The following is an 18,411-nucleotide window of genomic DNA, read 5'->3' as shown; positions in this document are numbered from 1 at the left end:
ACGGGGATGGGGGATCAATATCATCTACATCACGAGGAGGGGTACATATATTGCCCCGGTATGCATTCCAGGGCGGCCCACAACCTGGACCATTTGCGGGGGCAGCCACGGACCATATAAACTGTTTTTTCTCTTAACATACTCCAGTCAAGATCCCGCTCCCAATCAGTGATCAAGGGAGGTTTCAGGGCTCCCTAGAGTTGTGCAATATTTCTCTTGGCGATCATGCAACCAAGTGTGACCCATTTCTCAGCATAAGCGTTTAGGTCGGTAGGTTCCCAGATATTAAGGAGACACCTGGGCGCTTCTGGTTTGATTTCTACCCCCAACACTTCACTCATGATTGTATGTATATTGCGCCAATATTCATGGATCTGCTCACAGTGCCATAGTATATGTATAAATGTATCTAGTTGTGTGCATCCCCTCCTACAAGAGCCGTCTGTCACTCCACCCATGTGTACCATCTGGGGCCCAGTTATGTAAATTCTATAGAGGATCTTCAGTTGCACCAGTCTTAGTCGCGCCAGGAGAGCAACCGTTCTGGGAGAGGAGACGGCTTCCTGCCAGGTTTCGTCATCTAACTCTATGCTGTCCTCGGTCCATTTGTCTCGTAGTTTCGATAGGGGGTTTTCCATATTATTAATGAGTTTTCGATATGTCAGAGAAATGGCCCTGTCAGGTAGGTGGCCATCCAGCAGCCTATCCTCCAGTGGAGAGGCATCTGGTGGAGTAGCACCTCCGGGAAATGCTGCTTGCAGCGAGTGTCCAATTTGTAAGTATCGAAAGCGCTCAGAATCCGCAAGAGCAAACTGAGTTTGGAGAGTGTAAAAGAACTTCACCCCCTCCGAGCACCAAAGGTCCTTGGCTTGGGCGATGCCTATTAGGTCCCATTTGTCAAACTCCTTTGAGTTTCCCATAAATCCCAGTTTCTTCAAGTCCCATAGAGGTGTTGCAAGAGTTAACTTGTTATACCAGCCGAGTGACTTATTTGCAGAATGACAGATTTTGACTGTGTGGTTCGTGGGGCCGGTGAGCGGGAATTTACTAGGCGTTGAGTATAGCGCCCGGGAGAAAATACCATTAAATAGGAGCCAACGATCCATAAGAAACCCCGGGTTATCAGGGCGTCCGTATGTGCAATGATTTATGGCTGTAAGATGCGCGGCCCAATAATATTTCCTAATATCCGGTAGACCAATTCCGCCATCATACCAACTGAGTGACAGCTTTTTTAGAGCAATACGTGGTCGTCCTCCCCAAAGAAGGTCTCGTAGGAGCCCCTCGAGATCTTTAATATAAGAGTCTGGGACAGGATCTGTTGAATTCTGCAGAGCGTACAAGAAACGGGGCAGCGACATCATTTTAAATAGCGCAGCTTTGCCCAGAAGCGAGAGCGGGAGCGACTTCCAGTTTAGTATGTCACTTTTCAGCCTCTGCATTGGGGGGAGCAGATTACGGGCATATCGGACTGAGGAATCAAGAGAGACAAATATTCCTAGATATTTGAAGCCTTCTGAAACTACCAGTATCGGGCAGGCGCGGGGTAGAGGAGGGGAGTTCCCCCAGAGGACATAGAGAAGCGATTTTTGCCAATTAACGCGAAACCCAGAGTACCTGCCAAAAATATCCAGTATGTCAAAGACTACGACCAATGATCTCTTCGGGGACGTGAGATACAGGAGAATATCATCCGCATATAAAGATATACGGTCCTCCCAGTTCGCTGACCACCGTATGCCACGGATCATTACATCCTTGCGTATCCACGCCGCCAGAGGCTCAAGGGCCAAAGCGAACAGTAAAGGAGAAAGTGGGCATCCCTGGCGGGTTCCCCAGCTGAGGGTAAAGGGTTCTGACTTCCTGTTCACAACTATCTGAGCAATCGGTGCGCTACATAGCAGTTGCACCCACCGGCAGAAATTGGGTCCAAACCCGAATTTATTGAGTACTGCAAAGAGATACGGCCACTCCAGCATGTCAAAGGCCATTGTGGCGTCCAGGGAGACTATAGTGGCATCCTCGCGTATCGTCGGTACTCTACCCAAGACTCCGTGCAGTCTGCGCAGATTAAGAGCAGTGCTTCTTTTAGGCATGAATCCTGATTGATCTGGGTGGACTAGATCGCCTATCACCTTAATCAGCCTCGTAGCAAGTACTTTAGCTAGGATTTTGGGTTCCGCGTTTAGCAACGATATAGGGCGATAGGAAGAGCATTCCATCTTGGGTTTTCCTTCTTTGTGGATTGTTACAATGGTAGCAATTCTCTGATCATACGGCAATGACCCCTGCTTAAGGCTATCTTCCAACATGGATTTTAGGTAGCGGTTCCAATTTATCCGGACGGAGTTTGTAAAGTTCGATAGGAATGCCGTTTGGGCCTAGGGCCTTTCCCGGAAGTAATGTTCTTATAGCTGCTGCTATTTCATCCGCAGAGAGGGCACTATCAATAAATGTTTGGTCTGATTCAGACAGTGTAGGAAGAGAAATATCTTTGATAAGATCCGAAAAATCAGTCTCAGGGTAAGGTGCCACTGATCTATACACCGTTTGGAAGTGAGCTGCAAAGTGGTTAGCTATGTCTTGAGGGTCAGTTACAGGGGACACGTCAGCACCAGCAAGTTCTGGCACGAGCTTGCTGGCTTTCTCTTTCTTGTCCAGCCAGGCGAGCAATTTGCCAGCCTTGCCACCCCAGTCATATATGCGGCCCAGCCTTTCCTGTCCCATTTGTTTGGCTCGATCGGTGACCAATGCCCGGTACTTCTCATGCCGCAGCCGTAGGAAGTGAAGGGCTTCCGGTGTGGTGTCTGAGCTGACATCCTGCTCTAGTCGATAGATCTCCTGTTCTATGTCGGAGATGTCCTTCATCCTATCCTTCTTGGAGCCCGCAATCAGAGAAAGGGCCTGCCCTCGGATTACCGTTTTGAACGCTTCCCATAATGTTTGGGGGGCTTAACTGTGTGTTCGTTCTCGAGAAAGTAATTGTCCATGGCTTTATTGAGGTCTTTTCTAATTTTGGGATTCTTGAGGTACCAAGGATTTATTGGGGCGATTCGTCCCACCTGCGTGTGGTCTAGTACTATGTGGACCCACAGAGGGGAATGATCGGAAATACCTCTGGCCAGGTGTCGGATTTCGTGAATGTCTGTGATTTGTGGAGTCGGAACTATTATGTAGTCAAGGCGGGATAGGCTATTATGTGCTCCTGAATGAAAGGTGTGTTGGATCTTGTCTGGGTTGCATGCTCTCCAACTATCTATCAGCCCCATTGCCTCCAGGAAACCGAAGAAGATATGTGCTGCGGGAGAGGTTGTGCGAGGGGGATGTCTGTCTAGTGTCCCCGATATGATGGAGTTGAAATCGCCTCCAAGCACCAATTGTCCTTCAGGCAAAGTTAACAGAACAGCGCTGAGATCAGTGAACATTATTCCCTGTAGCCCCGGGGGTGCATATACTGACATAAAGGTAACAGTTCGACCCTCCCAAAAGTACGTAATTCTGACGTATCTGCCCCGATCATCTGCGTAGGTGGAGGTGAGTGAGAGAGGAAATGACTTTTTTTGCATAATGCCTACGCCCCTGGAGCTAGAAGTAAAGCCCACGTGTGCTACCATCGAGTAACCCCATCTGTGCATTGATTTGCACGTGTTGCCTATGAGGTGGGTTTCCTGGAGTAACACAATGTCCGGTGACAGTCTCTTAATGTATTGTAGTACAACACTTCTCTTGATCTTGTCCCCCAAGCCGTTAACATTCCAACTTAAAATTTTAATCTCCTTGTTACACTGTACTCCCATTGGTGAATAGACAGGTCCCCGCTAGCTCGTTTATGTGTACGCATTGCACTGTCGAGATGATGCAAAGTAAACAACAATCCCGCCCAACATCCACCCACCCTGCTTCCCTGCACTCTGGGCTCAGAACTGCCCATGAAAATTAAATCCAGAGTGCCTGTCGCCCAACTATTCTACTGAAAAGAAGAAAAATGCGGGGGGAGGCCTTAGAGCCCTGTAGCCCCCTTTCCCACAGTTACAAATTACTGGTGCAATATATGATGGATACACAAGTCATCGAGAAAGCAAACATCCAATATGCCGGCATAGATTACGTTTCAAGCCTGGGTCAAACCTTGGCGGCTCGTGCTCCGTAAACGAAGAAAAACAGGCCGGTCATTGCTACCCATGGCCCATCAACAAGAGTCCGCAGCTCAACTTAATGGTCGGTGGAGATCTTTTCCGGCGAAGCCGGAAGGCCGTCCAGTCAGTCCGACACCATCTCCGGCAAGTCAAAGAAGCGGGTCATCCCCTCAACTTCAACTCTCAGGCGCGCTGGGAAGAGCATGGCGTATTTGAGACCCCTTTCCCTTAATCTGCGCTTGACATCAAAGAAGGAGCGTCGTCTCATCTGTACTGCCCGGGTGAAGTTGGGGAAAAAGGTGATCTCCGCGTTGTCTAGGTGGATCGGAGGAGTGACCCTCGCTGCTTGTAGGATTGTGTCCCTATCTCTATAGTTAAGCAGCCGGGCCAATATCGGTCGAGGAGGGGCCCCCGGCTTCGGCCGACCCCCAGGTACCCTGTGGGCCCTCTCAACTACAAACAGCTTAGATAGGCCCTTTGGCTGCAACTTTGTTGTGATAAGGCCTTCAAGGAATAGATCAACAGCGGGACCCTCCGATTTCTCCGGCACGCCAAGAACGCGGATGTTATTGCGTCTCAGGTGCCCTTCATAGTCGTCCAGCTTGTCCTCCGTCATCCTCCGGAATTTTTGTAGCTCCCCATGTCCATTTGTAGTTGCGAAGTGTCCTCCACAAGGCTGGCGTTGGTAGTCTCCAACTGTTTGACCTTTTCTCTATACTTTGCTAGGTCAGCCCTGATCAATGTTACTTCCGAGGAGAGGGTATCAATAGATGTGCGGACCCCTATGATAGCTGCCATTAGGTCCTTCATTGTGGGTTCAGTAGGCTCCTGTTCAGCACCGCTTTGCGGCTTATCACTTGCCCCCTTTCGTTCAGTCAGGTCCGCCTTAGGGCAGGAATAGCGGTCAAGTCTGCTCTGCTGGGACGTATGGGCACCCTTTACATTGGACATGACGAGACTGTACTTGTTTCCCGGGAAAGTAACTCAGTCTATGCGCCGACCGGGGGCGCCAGAAACCCAATCCCCCCCACTCATGCACCAACGAGAGTCAGCAGGCAATTACCAAATCGGAGGGAGCACTCAAATAGGCTGGTGTTTATTAGAGCATAATCCACAATCCATGCAGTGATTATTGCGCACTGTAAATGCTGCAGGGGACCCCTCAAGCGTCTATCATGTGCCCCCTCCGGTGTGCCGAGAGTCAATGAAACCCCAGGGCAAGGGGGGGAGAGGGATGGGGGCATACACTCCAAGGCACCGCCAATCGACAGCGACAGCAGCTGGAAGGGAAGATGGTATCCGACACCCCAATAGGAAGTCTATTCCCTCCAACACACCCCTGGGCACTCCTCAGCCCATCTCAGGGCGATACCCCGGTATACTTTGTGCCAAAGGGAAACCCAGGGCCGTGCTAACATGGTGCAGGGGCCTCCGAGCGCGCCTTCAGCAAGTTGGCACTACCCCCTCTCCTGATGCAGTCCGGTGGAGCCCGCCAAAATCTAGGGGTCTTCTAGCAGCAGGCTCTGTACATCATTTCTTGATCTGTACTGGTACAAGCTGCATTCACTCTACCCCGATGCCATTCAAATTCACTCACTTTGCCAAGTGCAAGCTTCGCCCTTACTCTGTATGACAAAGCAAGCTTCACTTCACTCTGCTCGGTTCAATAATCCCTCCCTCTGCTCAGGTACAAGCTTACATCATTATTTTTAGGGACATGCTTGTCTCAAGTGGTCCTCGTGAAAGCTTAACTCGTCAATCAAAGTGCAAACTTCATTCAATATACCCCTTGCAAGCTTCGCACATAGAACTTAAAAAAAAAATTATCTCACTGCCCTTGTGCAATTATCTCCCACGTCCCTAACTCTGACATGGTGCATGTTTAACCCACTCTGCCCATGTGCAAGCTTCTCTCACTATACCCTGGTGTAAACTTTCCTCAATTTCCTGGGTACATGCGTCTCTGAATATATCCAGTAGCATGCTTTTTCACTCGGCCCCATTGCAATCTTCGCTCGTTCTACCCCAGAACAAGCTTAGTTACTCTGTCTAGCGCAAGCTTAAGCCATCTGCCCAAGTGTGAGTTTCCTCAGCCTAACTCGGTGCTAACTTCCCTGACTTTGATTAAAACACGTTTCTCTCACTCTACCCAGATGCAAGCTTCTTTCAATTGTGCGTAAGTGCAGACTTCCGTCACTCCACCCATAAGCAAACTTCTAAGCCTTTTCGGCACTACTTGGAATTATGCAAGTTCTGTGCCCATTTACTGAATTACACCTCAAGAGAACCTAACTTTTATGGCAAGCCCTTGACTGAGAAAGCCATAAAGGGCTCTAAACAGTTTGCCCTTGTGATATACAGGCAGTCCTTCCTCTTCCGTATTCACATAAAGGTCAAAGGTTAGTAAAATTCCACAAATCAATGGAAAGACCTCCTACGATTCAGAACGAGCCTTCACTTGAAAGGAGTAGGGAAAATGGTTTCAGGTGTGAGGTGGGTGCACAAGGCGCTGAGTGAAAGGGGTGGGAATGATTATCACTAAACTGAACTTGCCTGAGCACCGCTTGGTGAATGATGAAAGCCGATTTGGAAACGGAGCCCAGGAACAATTTTGCATTTTGAAGGACAGGTGAAAAGTATACTGCTGGTGATCTGTGTTTATATTTCTCTCCCTGCCTTCCTTGTTTCCAACAAACTCACCAAAGCTTTACAACAGGTCTTAAAATGGAACCAACATGTTGAATTCAATGTTTTCTTTGACTTCAAGATTCACCAGCAGCAAATACATCTGTAAAATGTGAAAGCTAAGAGCGTATCTAGCACGGTGCAGGGAAGGTCTCAGATCATGCGTGACTGTTTCACAATGTGTGACTGTTTCACATCTTTTTTTAACATATTGTAGACACGGATCAGTAGGGTCAATCATCTCAATGTTGTGGTAAGTAAATAAATACTTTAGAAGCTGGAGATATGACCAGTAACAAGGCGGAATGGTTCATGGGGATTATATATCCTATGAAAATGTGCACAACCACAACTTCTGGTTCATATTCATACTTGTAGGAGTCCTTCAACAGCGGCATTGGTGGGCTGGTGTGACTTTTTGTGGTGTTTAGTATATCATGTGAAAAACCTCGTATGTACTTAGTATTTACAAATAACATAGATGCAATACAGACCCAGACTAGCACAATTGAAACACACATTTACCCATCACTCAATAATTGAAAGAAACTGGTGTAAATAATTGCGTGCTGAGTAGAAGGCTGCAAGTTACCGTCATCCTGCCCGTCCCGGTTCCGCCGCCGGTGCCGCTCCCGCCGATGGCTGATGACGGAATCCGTTCCCGTCTCATTGTCCAGTCCATCTCGGCTGCTGGCCGCATTGGGGCTGTGAGTGGAAATGAGAGAGTGAGACAGACAGCTTTACAAGGGCACAGCCCAACAAGAGGAAAGCAACAGTATTATCAAGCCACATACAATGACATTATGCTTAATTGTTGCTTTGAATTCTGGAAAAGTAGAGATGCATCAGTGGAAATCCTCATGCCCACATGGGCCCTTATCATGAGGTAAAAACCCTTAATAACAAGCATTTACAATGCAATGGTCTCGGCATTGGTAAAGTTAGAGCTATTGGCATTGCTCATGACATTTTTTTTGTTTATGTTTTTGTTTTTAAAACATTTAAAGAAACGGCATTGTTATTTACAATGTCAATAGCTTAATCTGTGTGTGGGTGCAAATGCAATAGGTCTCGCATTTGAGAGTGATTAAGCTATTGACATTGTAAATAACAATGCCGTTTCTTTAAATATTTTAAAAGCAAAAACATAAACAAAAATAATGTCATGAGCAATGCCAATAGCTCTAACTTTACCAATGCCGAGACCATTGCATTGTAAATGCTTGTTGAGCTGAGTAAGTGATGTCTATGTTTTAGGTTTAATATCCTGTTTTTTTTCTTATTAAATTATTCTTCATATTGTGTCTTTCGTCTTTGGTGTTAGTTTATGATTTAAGCTATGGGTTATCTTCCACGTGTTGAAGTATACGTTAGAGTACCTCCATTCACCAGTGCCGTTCTGTGTGAGAATAGCGCTTGTTGTAATAAGAGCCGTGGTGAAAGACGGGGAAACGAGTTTGCTGGTGCACAGGGCACTTTTTGCTCGTCCTTGTGCACAATGCACCGCTGACGTGGGCACCATTAAGTGGCGCCCCCTTGCTGCTCAAGTCAGATGCTGGCTCTGAGGAGGGCCCGAGTCCAGTAAGGGGCCAGCCTCGGGCAGACACTTCCTGATATTAGCAAGGCCTGAAATGATGGATTTGCCGCCTCTGCCTTTGAACACAGCCCTGCTTGGACTGGTCTTTGATGGGAACTCATTTCTGTCTGTGATTGATGGCTGCGCCCTGGAGCTGTACTCTGCAGGCATTTCAATGGGTGTGGGGGCGTGCTCCCCGGGAGGGCTTACTGCCTCCAAGTGGTAAATTGAGGGGTGGGGGAGGGGTTGGAGTGTGAGGAGGTGGGTGGGGTGAATAGGAGGGGGCTCGGGTTGGCTCAGCCCGTAAAGCGTTGCGCCAAATGATCACAAAGAGGAGGGGTCAGGACCACGTGATCAACTGGTTGGGGTGCAAGGGGGTCTGTTTGCTGTTACTGCAACACAGACCACCCCACAGAACTGCTGCAGAGGGACACTGGCAGGCAGCGCTCGGGACGGGCCAGACCCTAATCTCATTACACTGTTTATCATCTGGAGCAGCGCGCGCTGGCTGTGTACTGTCCGACGGCTCGCGGCACAGGCCACATGCGAGAGTCTGAAGGGGCTCCCAGGCCGAAACACTCTAGTTTCAGCACGGGGGGCCTGGCGCGACGTGATGCAATCATCATCATAATAATAATATACTTATAACAATAAAATCAATACCGAAACAGTAATAATATCAATCACGAAACAGTAATAATATTAATCTCCAAACAAAAACAACAGTGACTATTATCGTTGTGAGTATGAATCATTTGCTCCGGGTACGCGTATGCACTAAAGCGCTAAAGATGTCAAAGTACACACCCACTTTGCACTCAGACTGGGTGGGAGCTGCTACTTTGGAGAGTGTTAGTGTTAAAGCACCTGGAAAGTGAGGGCGTGGAAGCGCTGCAGAAGATGAGTGGTTCAGGGCATGTCACCTCCCTACTGTTATCCGTCTGGACTCCTGACGCGATAACGCATCCTCTCCCACAGCAGTGGTTAGTGTTAGACTATATATTTTATGAGGCGATGCATGTATTAAATAAGGAACCTCTCCCCCTCCTGCTGGAGCAGTGAGGGGGGCTTCTTGCGGCCTGCAGACGAGGGAGTGGCAATATTGCATTTACATAGCGCTTTCTAACCCTGGCGAGGCACATACAGATACCCCTGACACAAGGTGGGAGGAGACAGGGCGATGGCGGGGAGAAGAAAGGTGGGGGGCCTTGTGAAAGAAATAAACAATGGGAAGCCCTCTTGGTCTCTGTGCTGCGCGCTGCACGTCGAGAGCCCTGCTTGTCTGCCTCTGCCAGTCCCCGCTTTGACTTTGCTGCTGGGCAGGGTGAATTCTCACAGGTCATCTGTTCCTGTTGGATTAATTTGATTCAGCGTTTAGAAAACGAGGGCTGGGTGTCGAGCCTGCTAATAGCTCTCTGCTGATGACGTTGTGGTTGGTCAGTGGTTCGTTTCGTTCTCTCCTTAATAAATGAGACACAAGCCGGCGCCATCCTGCCACCAAAAGTGCTATAATCTTAAAATATTTTTAAATGACTTCATTTTCTCTAACTTGAAAAAACAAGCCGAGGGCACCGGAAGACACCACCGCCTTTCTCCGAGGCAGAGCAGAAATGCCTCGGAGAAATGCAGCGTCCATTTCGGATTGGGGGCGTGTTTGTCTTTTCTCTCCTCCAGCCATTGGCTGGAGGAGAGAATGAGACTTCTTGCAAAAAACACGCCCCCCGATCCGAAAAGGACGGGGCCTGATCGGAGTGACGGGACCTCTTCTCCAATGGCTGGCCAGCATTGAAGAGGCCAGCCAATGGAGAACAGGGGAGAAGAGGGGCGTGTTCAAGCCCCTCTTCTCCAAGTCATTAAATCTCTCAACTTCCGGTTCTGCCTTCGGCAGACCGGATGGTCCCGAGACCTAAAAATCTTCACTGGGCAGCGTGGTCTGAATACTTCTCTCTGATTCTCATCTGCTATATGTAAACATATTCAACACAGTCCAGCGCTCTTATCCTGTGTGTGGTTTGTACCATATCAAAATCTCTAGTGTGACAAATAAGCTCCTTCTCCTGTGCGCCATTTTGAATGTCTGCCGATTTGAGGAATCAGATACAATTAGACAACGGCCACAACCCAGAAATCAGTATGCACAGACAATAGTTGGGATTTCACTAGCACTATTTATTATTCAGTATTTGTCTATAAATCAAGGGCATTAACAGGTATCATGTTGATTGCATGGGCCACCTTTCAGTTTCAAAGTTCACACCGCCTTTCCCCGCTACTGACCCAAGAAAATGTTATTGAGGGCTGAAATGGACTTTGTTCTTTCTTTGAATATCCAGCGGACGCGGAGTGGTCAAGCACTCAAAGGATAACACATGGGACCTGATGTGACGGCTCGTACCTACAGACAAGCATTTGCATAGCCGGCAATTCTTGATTTAATGTGCTAACACATGCAAACATTTGTGTAGGCCTTTGGTTGCATGAATCAGCACATTAAATTCATGCCTATAGTCTTTGCCAGTGCTTGTTTGCAACTGTAAGAGAGTCCTTGGTAGGTGTCCTGGGAACATGGAGGCAGATGTCAACTCTAGTGGCTATCCAGACAAAACTTAGCTCCACTGCAATATATGGAGACTAACAACTGGTAACGCCTTACCATGGTATTACTAGAGTTATTGAACTAACAAAGTAGATGAACTAATAAAGAAAATGTTTGTATAATGCTGCACAACAAGTAATCACAATGTATCTGTTGACTAGATCAGTATATTCTCATTAAAATGGTGGCATGTGCCATTGAAATTGAAAGCACTGATATCTTTAATTGACCGTCTCTTCTTCTCCATTCATGGACAGGGTTCTCAAGCGTCTGCACCATTTCTGTAGGTGCAGCAGAAGTTGTGCTGCCGAGCGACTTCGGGTGAAGCATCAATGTGTGTGGACCTGGTGCTCCCACTGAGCTGTCCTTCAGTGGAGGTTGCCGACTGTCATTCTTTAAACACGCACAGGCAAACCCCATTGGTTTGCACTCAGTAAATACACCCTGAGTTGAATTGCACCTAAACACAAGCAGGGTTGGGATCCAAAGTAACCCCCATTTTCAATGATGTTTCTCTCGTCAGTGCAGTAAAATGTCTGGGCAGGGCAGATACCCACACGGTTCATTGACTGACTGGGAGATGGGATTTGATTTTGCTTCAAAAGCAACAAGTCGAGAGACTTTCCTGTTGTATCCAGATCCAGAATGAGTAAAACTCCAAGAGTGGAGCCCCGAAAGTCAGAGATGCAGTACGGAGATGTAAGAGGGCCTCGAAAAGTAGGGGTGTGCGAAATTCACACAATTTTCACTTGTGTAATTACACGAAATTTCAGAAAGTCTACACAAAATTATGCATTATTTATTTATTGAGAGTTTTATATAGAGCTGGCTCGACCCAAGTGTATCAGATAAGTACGCACAATGCAAAACTTTACCACATACTGCATTCTTGCATGCTTTTTGGGCACAATGACGCAATTGGCATTAAAAAAATAGCACAAAGAACAGCAGCCGCTTGTGTTCTGGTTGTTCGAGTTGTTCCTGTGCACTCATCCTAACTTTTTGCTAAAAACAACACCAAATTACGCAAAGAGGTGTAATGGCATCATTTTGGGACTTTCCTATAAGAGTATAGCAAAATGTCTGAAATCACACAAAATTACTCCAGCGCAATGGAGCACAACTCAAAACACAAGTGCTGGATAAGGAAGATGCAAGAAGTCCTCAAATCACGATTTATGTTAGAGCCACGCATGTATTTTATTTATTTATGAATCATACAATGCAAGTAGTATGGGTTATTGGAAGGCAAAGGAAATGATGAACTCCCAGTCAGAATGGCAACAGACAGTAGAACATAAATGTGTTCGGGCTCCATCTGAGAAGTGAGGAAGGAGCAGATAGTTCAAGGACGAATCAGGACAGGATTCCAGAGCTTCCACTGAAAAGCATTTTTTCGGCTCTTGTAAATTTTGAAGGAGGAGGAGGGAGTAGAAGTAGGTGGCAAGAGGGCAGGTTTCGAGCTGGTGTGAGAGCACTGCCTTTGCTACAGAGGCAAGCATATTCCAGATCACCCACAATCCTCAGGCTAAGCAATGGGTTTGGTTCTGAAACCAATCCTTTCCTGAACAGTTAGCAATTAGAGGCTAACACAATGTTCAGAAGTAACCCAGACCCGCCAAAGGCCCAACTAACTGATGTCACTGGTCCATAAGTGAAAAGGATGAAAAGAACAAACAGAGCACAATACTCTCACACTAGTTAACAGATTGGCCCTTAGTGTGAGGACATGTTGGAAGATGCCTCAATGATCTATTACGAAGGCCTTATGGCAAACAAGTTGTAAGACTGGACGTGATCTTGTGTTCGTAGTGTGTGCATCGTTGGGACAATGTGTAAAATATCCCTATAAGAAATAAGGGGCAGCTATACAGATGAAGCGCATCTCATGAGTATTCAAGTTTCACAACTAGAAATCAGACGCTTCGTTAGACATTAACTTTGCTTCACATTCCTTACATGGTATTGCTGTGGTGACTTAGAACTTGGGCCTTTGTGCATCTGCATCCAACATCACAGAAAGCTGCTGTCATCCCTTCCGGCTCCTGCCCCCTCTGATCAGTCTCTTCCACTTTTAGACTTCAACAATGGACCAAAGAGTGACTATTGATCATCACTGATAACCTGGAGCCGGTCAATAACATCATCCTTTCCGAGACAATGGGGAAAGATTGGAAAAGCAAACAGGTTCCTCAACTGATCTCAGACTAAAGTAAATTCATCCTTGGTGTGGCAACAGGAGGGTCATTGGGGTCCCAGTAGCGATGACTGGTTGGTGTACAAAGGCACCCTTCAGCCAGCACAGATGATGTGAAGATTAGGGGTCTTATTTAGTGGTTGTCGGATAGGATACTCCGTCACAAATCTGGCTGATATCCCATCCGCCATATTACTGGTGCCATGGAATAGCCTATGGTGAACAGGACATCTACTGCATAAGTGATAAAGTATCCCATTCACCAAACTCTAAATAAGGCCCTAAGATTGGACAATTAAAGAAAAATCTGCACGATGCCAAATAGGGTTCATTTTCATCGTCTTTTACAAAAACATATTTCGTGCATTTAGAACAGGTGAAGTTCACGAAATATTGTGATTGACTCATTGCATCAGGGGTTTCCATCCTCACACAAACCAAACTCCAACTGTCATGGTTCTTATGGTATTTCGCTGGCAGGTCTCCAAACATCCATGGAAACTGCAAAATTGCTACCAGGGACCTCTCTCTGCGATAACCCTGCAAATACGCACTGCTACCAAAATTTGTCTAAAAGCAACTATCAAATGTTTCGCATTTGGCAAAATGGTATACCCACCCTTAATGAAGATTTCACACCTACATATTTGAAAATTCATGGAATTGCAGGCCTAGTACTCTGTGATGTGAGCTGGGTTATGAGCACACACAAGTATGGACAGAGAGCTGTGCACAAGATGTCTGCACACTGTTGCCTGCTTGGGAGGAGAGCTGTTTTCTTATTTTATTGGTAAGCCATCACCTCCCTTCCCTCCTTGCCTTTCCACCCATCCCCTCCCATCCCCCCTCCACCCCTCACGGCCAGTGCTTAATTCGTGCCAGTGGTTTCTGGTGCTTGCCACTAACACTTATTTGTCAGCACCAATTCCAGTGACAGACCATCACATGGTGGCACTATCTTTTTAATTTTGTGATGAGAGCAACAGCCGTGTTTATTAAGTCAATATACCTTGAAAATGAATAAAACCAGCCTATCCTGCCATTATTATAGCTTTGTGTGGCCTGAAATAGTCTGAATTGTCACACTTGTAGGATGGTTAGAGGTTATGGCGGTTCTGCCATTGGCAGCGCTGACAGGGTATGGGGTGGTGCAGGCCGCAGTGGCCTCCCAAGAAGAGTCCTGACACTTTTTTGTGTGTAAATTAAGCACTGCAGTCCCTCCCTTTTCTCCCCTGCCCTCCCTAAAGATACCCACATTACAAGCTTTCCAAGACTTTGCTTTTACTTTCACCCAGCAAAGGTAAAGGTGCAGAAAGCACAACAGCTGTTTCACCCTCTACCTCCTCGATGCAGAGCCACATCTGTCTTCCACAAAGGCGCTGAGCAGGATGTGTGGATCATTTAATAACAAAACACATCTCAAGTTAAGAAGAAAAGGACATGCACCTGTAAACATGTAAATCAGCTCTGAAACCTAATACACGTGAGACAAGGAGAAGACACGGCTCGGCGCCCTACGAAACCACATCAAGCGTGGACCACAAACCATCCCTGCGCTCCAACCACCGGAAGGGCCGGCACTTCTGAACAGCGATCGCCCTGATGCCCTTCGGCAAAAGGCACCCTCGTTAATCAAACGCATTAAAGCACAGCCATGACAACATGGCCGTCCACATGTCGAAAAGCAGACAACAAAGTGCAAACCCTGCAAATGCTGTGTGATGTTCAGTGTTTACAATTTGAAAATAGAAGTGCAGGTACTTACGTGCTTATTTCTGAGAAGTGCCGGTACTCTCCAATTAAAAGTATTAGGTCACTCTTGAGAAGTGGAGGTACTTTCCCTCTCAAAATAAAAGAGTGCTGGTACTTAGTACCGGACAGTACCGGCCCATTTTAAGCACTGAATGATGTCCAAAACTGACCACAGCAGCCAGTGTCGGGTGAGTGGGGGAGCTGCGTGAAACCTGGAGGTGGCAGAGTGGAGGTCTGCCTTGATTCTGGGGTGAAATACCCCAAAACAAAGGCTTTTGGGTGTGTAAATGGGCTCAGATACATCTAACTGTTTTCCTCTGTAGGTAAAGGTCGAAATCTGACCCCATTTCCCTACTGGACAAATCATTAGGGATATTAGACCTCAGCCACCCTTGGACCTTCCTTACTCCCAAAATCTGTCAAGAGCATCACACAAATAAGTCCACAACCGGGAACGAAGTGTTCGATTGGTGAATATTTGTCTCCGCCTATAGTAGTAACACTCAATCCAGATTATGAAATTAACTCCACGCCCTGGATGAAAAGTGGAAATGTGCAGGGTTTGGGGCCTTTGCCTGTGTTGTAATTCTGGCAGAGAGACCGATAAAAGGTGGATGATCTAGGAGAAGGCGCTTGTTTTTCTGACACAATTAGTGGATGGTACCAAGGCAGAGCTGAGCGGCGCCCTTTTCTTAATGGGGCTCCACAGGGCAGGAAAAGAAGCCAAACTCTCTAATCAGAACCCCAGCACAGTGCAACATTCACTGAAAGCCTCTTGGGGCGCACAGACTATTGTTTGTGCTAGGAGTATCTTAAATAAAGCGAAATGAAAAATAGGACGTAGTTCTTTTTGGAGAGTGCATCACTCTTGTAATAAGTGTTGTCAAGTTGGCTGCAAATGTTCTAATGTTTAGAGTTTTTGTTACGAGCTGCATGCTGTGGGACTGTGGAGGTCTGCAGTGGTGGCTGCCATGGAATAGTGTGGGTGGGGTCGGGGCGGGAAGGGGTAGAAAAAAAAAATGCCACTTACTTGGCTGCCGGCCACCACCTCTTCTCAGTCCTCTTCTGTTCGTCCCGGAACAGGAAGCACACAGGCTTCCCTAAGCCAATCACAACGCTGCTGTCACCAGCATGACAGCAGCGACATGATTGGTCTGAGCACCCTGGTTCGGTGCTCAGACAGGCAGTGGGAGCCTGTGCATGTTCTTCACCTGGGCTGTGCAATACAGCCGGGTGGAGAAAATGCTAAGTGTGCATGACAGTTTGACCGGCGGCCCAAGAAGTCCGGTCTAACCGTCACACTCACGTAAGTGGCCCAACCACTTCTCCCCCTGCTGACTGTGATGACAGCCCAGCCCGCCCCGTTAAAAGTGCCTCAGTACGGAAAAATAAAATGATATTAACGTGTTATTATCATTTTGTTTTTCCTTTTTTCCCCCCTTTTTAGCAGTGGGGCGGCGCTCTTCCGCCTTAGAGGAGGAGTTACTGCTGAGCAGCTGTAACGAGGGATACAGGGTTACGTGTGCAAATTCAGAGGCGGCTTTGGCAGACTCAGAGTCAATACCTGACATCTAAGTCCAGCTGGATCGATAAGACTATGGTGGATGTGGCCCTGCGGAAGCATGCGCTTCCTTTGCCAGGCCGGAGCGGTGAGTTTGACTCCTATCCTGAACTTTAGGAAACCATTTTCAAGTCTCAGGAAGATGTAAGAGTGTTCCAGAGAGTGGATCCATGTACTGAATATTGAGAGACTGTGCGTCTGGTTGGTCCAGAAAGGCTGCAGTCAGTGCTTATTTGTGTACCATGGCTGGAAGATTTTAGTCCAATAGCTATCAGCACAGCCATGGAGGGGCTTTTGGACTGTACGAAGAGTCTTCAATGGTGATCCTTTGGCTTGGATGCCTATGGAGCAATGTGAGGGATGCTGTGAAGTGGTCATTGCATCTTGAGGGGATTTAGGCCAAGCGGCTTGGTTTTGATCATTTAGAATTAGTCAAAATATTTTTATGGAGAGATCTATGAGAACACGTATCAGTCCAGGCAATATTATGCCATGTAAAACTAAGGGATGATAGAGAGGGGTATAATGAACAGGAGGATTCCCCAATTTCGCGACGTCTTCGGATAATATTTTGCATTGAAAACAGATGAACAATAGCTCTTTTCTCACTTCAGTAGCTTAGGCAGCAACCAGCAATTCCTTTTGACACTTTTCTCTAGCTGAGGGTGTTGTGTTTAACCACGCTAGCATTAAATGGACTTCACACCAGCCTGGACCAGGATGCAATACTCTTGAGGCTTCACGGCAAGTGTCGATCTTCTCCTTCAAAGTACTAAAGTACATTCTGACATGCAATCTACACACAGTAGAACTGCCCGTGGCACTATTCAGTGTTGACAAGTATGGAACTATCTGACACTCCCACTGATCTCGGACACCTGGCTCAATTACCCTATTTGTCAATCCCAATGAAAGAAATCACAGTTCTAGTGTGTTCCTCTTGTCTTTGGGCTCTGAACATCTGGTATTTTAGCCTCTGCTGTGGCTGCTGTCTACTGACAGGGCCAGGCCATGTGCTCTGTTTAAAGGTGTACACCAGTGGCTCCCAACCTTTTAACATCTGGGGACTCAGTGGCGTAACGAAAGATTAAGGGGCCCCCCTGCAGTGTACACAGAAGGGCCTCCGCTCCGGATTCAATACGGAGCGCTCAGGCCTTAGTACTGTGCTGAGGGGGCCCCCTGCAGGTTGGGGCCCCCCCGCACCGCGGGGGATGCGGGGGCCTGTGTTACACCCCTGTGGCGACTCCCAATTAATTATTACTGGAACCTGCCCCACCATTCATTGTTGGAAGCAGGAGGCCCCCACTGAGACATGATCACTAGCCGAGGGCCCCAGCATAAGCATTGTCGATGATTTGAACCACAAAACAATACACAATAAATACGGAAAAAACATTCAAACAAATACACAAATTATGGCACACTTTATTTAATTTGCAAACAAATAAATAAAAAAACAGCATTTTAATATAAAGGTTGGAGCTTTTCTAAATTAAGTTGAGGCCACTCATGGTCCATACTATATTCTGTTTGATGCACTTGCACTGCCCCCACAAATCAATCTGAGGATACTAATTTAATTTTGAGTCTACAATTTCAAATTCCTACACATTTACAGTACATTTAAAAATGTTCAATCGTACATTTAGCTTCTTTATTTATATACACTTTATTAATCTACTAATATTATTTCTACATAGTCGTGGACCCCCTAAGAAGGCTTTGTGGACCCCCTAGGGTTCCCCGGACCACAGATTGGGAACCACTTGTGTACACGTTTTATTGTAACATTTGATTTGAAAATATAATCAAAAGCAAATTCTCACCCAATATGTAATCTGGGATGAAAAGCTGTGGTGATGTTAGATACCAGTTACCCTGTGTGTTTACAGTGGTTATGAGGCACTA

At 46.9% G+C, this 18,411-nt stretch overlaps 1 protein-coding gene across 3 annotated transcripts in view; it reads right to left on the bottom strand.

The window, feature by feature from the left end:
- The window catches only part of DVL1 (dishevelled segment polarity protein 1), a 693,343-nt gene that overhangs the window by 224,319 nt on the left and 450,613 nt on the right, over positions 1–18,411 (bottom strand). For all 3 annotated transcript variants that reach the window (XM_085609591.1, XM_085609595.1, XM_085609592.1), the window contains exon 4: positions 7,414–7,526. In XM_085609591.1, coding sequence (XP_085465717.1) covers positions 7,414–7,526 — 113 coding nt within the window. The remainder of the gene's footprint in view (positions 1–7,413; positions 7,527–18,411) is intronic.

The sequence above is a fragment of the Triturus cristatus genome, chromosome 1_2 (genome assembly GCF_964204655.1).
Source record: "Triturus cristatus chromosome 1_2, aTriCri1.1, whole genome shotgun sequence".
In the NCBI taxonomy this organism is placed as follows: Eukaryota; Metazoa; Chordata; class Amphibia; order Caudata; family Salamandridae; genus Triturus; species Triturus cristatus.
This window is presented reverse-complemented; position numbering and strand designations above follow the sequence as displayed.